Here is a 4,959-nt window from a genome sequence, read left to right on the forward strand (position 1 = left end):
GACGGCGTTATATCTTTTCCCAAAGCGAAACTGGATCCCCTATGTGCTGGAGTTGATCTCCACTTTTCAGCTATGCGCGTGCACGCACGAGTTAAAGCTGCTCGCCGAGGTGGGTGGACTGGAGCCCCAGATCGGACTGACCCTCACGTTCCTCATCTCGGTGGTCCACATGCTTTCGTTCCACGGCGCGATCTGTAATCCGACCGGCGCTCTAGAGCAGCTCTGCCGCGGGACTCTGACGCGAGGATGCGCACTGACGCGGATCTCATGCCAGCTGATATCAGCAGTGGTGGCGCGGAGCGTGATGCCTCATGTGTGGGCACTGGCGCTCTCTGACCTGCACAGACAGCACTCACTGACGGGCTTTAAATGCACGACCAGCCCCGTTAACGCGCCTCTGCTGTGGGCCGCCGCGGTGGAGCTGAGCTGCGCGTTTGTGATGCACGCGGCGGCGTCTAACTTGGAGAAAGTGGAGGAGAAGTATAGTGTTCCTGCGGTAGCTGCTGTCATCACTACATTAGTCTATGCAGGTGTGTACATTGGCCACAGGTACAACAGTACAAATAGAGCTAAGTAGTCAGTACCATGGTACCACCACGGTACTTTTTGAGCTGTGCAAGGGTTTTTATTGACTCAAAGTTAACAATATCTATCTATCTATAATCTAATCTATATATCTCTTTCTGTCTATAACATTTTTACCTATCTATTATTTTCCGTCGTTATAATCTATCTATCTATCTATCTATAAAGATAGATAGATAGATAGATAGATAGAACTACAGAAAATTATAGTCAGATTATAACGACGGAAAAATATAGATAGATAGATAGATAGATAGATAGATAGATAGATAGATAGATAGATAGATAGAGCAACAGAATATGATAGTCAGATTGTTGATAGATAAAGATAGATTATAGATAATCTGACTTTCATTTTCTATCTCTGACTATATAATTTTCTGTTGTTCCGTCTATAATTTATATATTTTTATCTATAATTATATATCTAATTATATAATGTAAGTATATACATACATATATATTTAGGGGGCAGCCGTAAATATAATGGTTAGAGAGTCGGACTTGTAACCCAAAGGTTGCGGGTTCGAGTCTCAGGTCCGGCAGGGATTGTCGGTGGGGAAGGTGAATAACCAGCACTCTCTCCATCCTCAATACCACGACTGAGGTGAGTCCCTTGAGCAAGGCACCGTACCCCCAACTGCTCCCCGGGCGCCGCAGCAATGGCTGCCCACTGCTCCGGGTGTGTGTTCACGGTGTGTGTGTGCACTTGGATGGGTTAAATGCAGAGCACAAATTCCTAGTATGGGTCACCATACTTGGCCTCACTTCACCTCCTTTCCTTTCCTATAATCTATAACTTTTATCTATCTATCCATCTATCTATCATCTATGCTTTAATGCATGCAAATCTAGTCTATTAACATCTTAGTATCGTAACTGTACTTATGAAGCATCTGTACTGTATTTTACGAAGGTGGTCATCTCACCGGCGCCGTGTTCAACCCAGCACTGGCGTTCTCAATACAGTTCCCCTGTCCTGGAAACACTTTTGCTGAGTACAGTTTTGTGTACTGTATTGGACCAATACTGGGTGAGCATTAGTATTACATCCTTCACTTTGACCTTTAATGGTCAGAGCTCCAAAAATTCATAAGGGGCTGTTGTGTAAACAGTTGTTCTTGTTAGGAAAACAAGTCCAAGTACTAACAATACGCCAAATCAATAAAATGTCTTTAGGAATGTATTCATGCTGTTTTTCTCACTTATCCCACAGGTATGACAGGCTCTCTGTTGCTTTTTGACAAAACAGTCCCTGCTATTTCAGGAAAACGCACAATTCCGATGAACTTGAACTCTAATGCACTCAAGACGAAAAAGATGAAGTGAATTAAGGCCTTATAACTGATTATTACTCATGCATATGTGATTATATACTGTGAATATACACTGTAATTATCTAGCTCATCTCCAATAATATCCAGGGTTTCTGCAGGTTTTAAAAGGTCTTAATTCACTCTTCTTACATGTTGCATGCACTGGAAAAATGAATACCCCACCTCAGTATTTTGTCTTGTATTTCTATTTACAAATATCTAAACATCCTTAAATCAAGATACATTTACTTGACATGCAAAGTGTGTATATTAAGTCTTGTTTTATGAGAAAAGTCCATTTATGGTTAAAACAAGAACAAACTTCAAACCAAATCGTTCTATGGGGAAGGAAAACTTTTACTTTTGAATCAAGTTGAGATATTTTTTCTTATTTTAATCAAAAATGTGACCCTGGACTACAAAATCAGTCTTAAGGGGTTAACTTTTTAAAAATGAGATCAAAATAAGCTTAAATAAGCTTTCCATTGATGTATGCTTTGTTAAGATAGGATGATATTTGGCTGAAAACCTGGAATCTGAGGGTGCAACAAAATCTAAATATTGAAAAAATCGCTTTTAAATTTGTCTAAATGAAGTTCTTATAAATGCATATTACTGGTCAAAAATTAAGTTTAATCAGTGTTGATGAAGTTTCATTTAATTTTGATCAATTTCTCATAAGATGATGTCATTTTGCTTTTCAAGTGAATGTATCTTGATTTAAAAAGTCTTTAGACATTTGCACTAATACAAGGCATTCGCATTTAGAAATTAAATTGAAGTATTGTTTTTTTATTACTTAGTCTTAAAAGTCCTACATTTTTCTTCATAAAACCTGCAGAAACCCCGAATAATGAAACTGAGGGGACCTTAATTATTATTTTTTTATTTAGAAGGGTTTTGGTCAAGCCTATGCTTTGAAAATATTTTAAATCTCTCTTTTTTTAATGAGAACATGCATATTCATTAAGCACAATGATTCTATAATAGCATATAGCTGCAGGTTTACAGCAACATTCATAAAAAGCACATGGCCTGTGTGCCGAGAAACAACTGTATGTTATGTTAAATCATATTTTAGCACATGAACATTCCTGAAACAAGAGATCTAAAGTGTTCAGTCGCTATTAGAATACTATTTTGTGTTATATTCTACTAGCGATGGTTCTTACCTAGTAATAGGTAAATGTTATAGTAGTACTAGTAGTCTTAAGCACAGTTTTGCAGTGCCTTTGGACTATCCTGGGAAAAAATAACCTGGGTAGACCAGACCAGATTGAGTCTTGCATCGATAAGCAAATGCATAATGTGTAACATGGTATAATAACACTGCAATGAAGCAGTGCTAAAATCTGTTTGTAATTAAACTTCATATAAAAACATATGGCTCAGTGATTACTTAACCTGAGAGGTCAAACAGGCTATTGTGAAATAGTTTCTGATGGAACTTTGACCCTTTGCCGAAGCTGAAACTGATACGGCATTTTGTTTCTCACTACAGCGTGCAAGAAAGACAAGCAAACAAGAACAAACGAAAGTTAAACATTGGAAGACGCTGCTTATATAATGGAACCTTTACTCATGAAAGTGAATTGTTGACTTGATAGACTTTGACGTGCTATCATATTCAAGGTTTAAAGGAATAGTGCACAAAAAATGACATTTTCTGAAAATGTACCTATCCTCAAACCATCCAAGATGTAGATGAGTTTGTTTCTTCATCAGATTTGGAGAAATGTATGTAGCATTACGTCACCTGCTCACCAATGGATCCTATGGAGTGAATGGGTGCCGTCAAAATGAGGGTCTAAACAGCTGATAAAAACATCACAATAATCCACACTGCTCCAGTCCATCAATTAATGTCTTGTGAAGGCAAACGTTGTGTGTTTCTAAGAAATATATCAATTATTAAGAGATTTTCAACTTTAAACGGTCACTTCTGGCCAAAATACGAGTCCATAATCCAAATCAGGAGAGAAATCTCACCAAACCAGTCCAAAACAGCTCTAAATAAATATATGGCTGGATTTTGATGTGAGAGACAACAGGAGATGGACATTTTCCCTGGAAGAAGCGTTATTATGGATAATGGACTCGTAAAATTTCTTAATGTTTTTTTTTTTACTCTTATTCTGACGGCACCCATTCACTCCAGAGGATCCATTGGTGAGCAAGTGAAGTAATGCTACATTTCTCCAAATCTGATGAAGAAACAAACTCATCTACATCTTCGATGATCTAAGTGAATGGGTGCCGTCAGAATGAGAGTCCAAACAGCTGATAAAAACATCACAATAATCTACAAGTAATCCACACCACTTCAGTCCATAAATTAACATCTTGAGAAGCCAAAAGCTGCATGTTTATATGAAACAAATCAATTATTAAGACATTTTTAACTTTAAACTGTCACTTCTGGCCAAAATAAGAGTCCATAATCTGAATCAGGAGAGAAATCTACACACCAAACCAGTCCAAAACAGCTCTAACTAAATATGGTTGGATTTTGATGTGAGAGACAACAGGAGATAGACATTTTCCCTGGACGAAGTGTTATTATGGATAACGGACTTGTAAAATGCCTTAATGATGGATTAGTTTCCAACAAAAGATGTTCATTGTGGATTATTGTGATGTTTTTATCAGCTGTTTGGACTCTTATTCTGACGGTACCCATTCACTCCAGAGGATCCATTGGTGAGCAAGTGATGTAATGCTACATTTCTCCAAATCTGATGAAGAAACAAACTCATCTACGCCTTGGATGATCTAAGTGAATGGGTGCCGTCAGAATGAGAGTCCAAACAGCTGATAAAAACATCACAATAATCTACAAGTAATCCACACCACTTCAGTCCATAAATTAACATCTTGAGAAGCCAAAAGCTGCATGTTTATATGAAACAAATCAATTATTAAGACATTTTTAACTTTAAACTGTCACTTCTGGCCAAAATAAGAGTCCATAATCTGAATCAGGAGAGAAATCTACACACCAAACCAGTCCAAAACAGCTCTAACTAAATATATGGTTGGATTTTGATGTGAGAGACAA

The 4,959-nt window shown here is 37.7% G+C and overlaps 1 protein-coding gene across 1 annotated transcript; it reads left to right on the top strand.

Moving 5' to 3' along the window:
- The first annotated feature begins 28 nt into the window (after window positions 1–28).
- On the top strand, window positions 29–3,283 carry aqp11 (aquaporin 11). The gene is made up of 3 exons (XM_073833127.1): window positions 29–530; window positions 1,502–1,618; window positions 1,802–3,283. The coding sequence occupies exons 1-3, from the start codon at window positions 170–172 to the stop codon at window positions 1,912–1,914; spliced, it is 591 nt and encodes a 196-aa protein (XP_073689228.1). The 5' UTR covers window positions 29–169; the 3' UTR covers window positions 1,915–3,283.
- Window positions 3,284–4,959: the final 1,676 nt, after the last annotated feature.

The sequence above is a fragment of the Garra rufa genome, unplaced genomic scaffold (assembly GCF_049309525.1).
Source record: "Garra rufa unplaced genomic scaffold, GarRuf1.0 hap1_unplaced_934, whole genome shotgun sequence".
Lineage (NCBI taxonomy): Eukaryota > Metazoa > Chordata > Actinopteri > Cypriniformes > Cyprinidae > Garra > Garra rufa.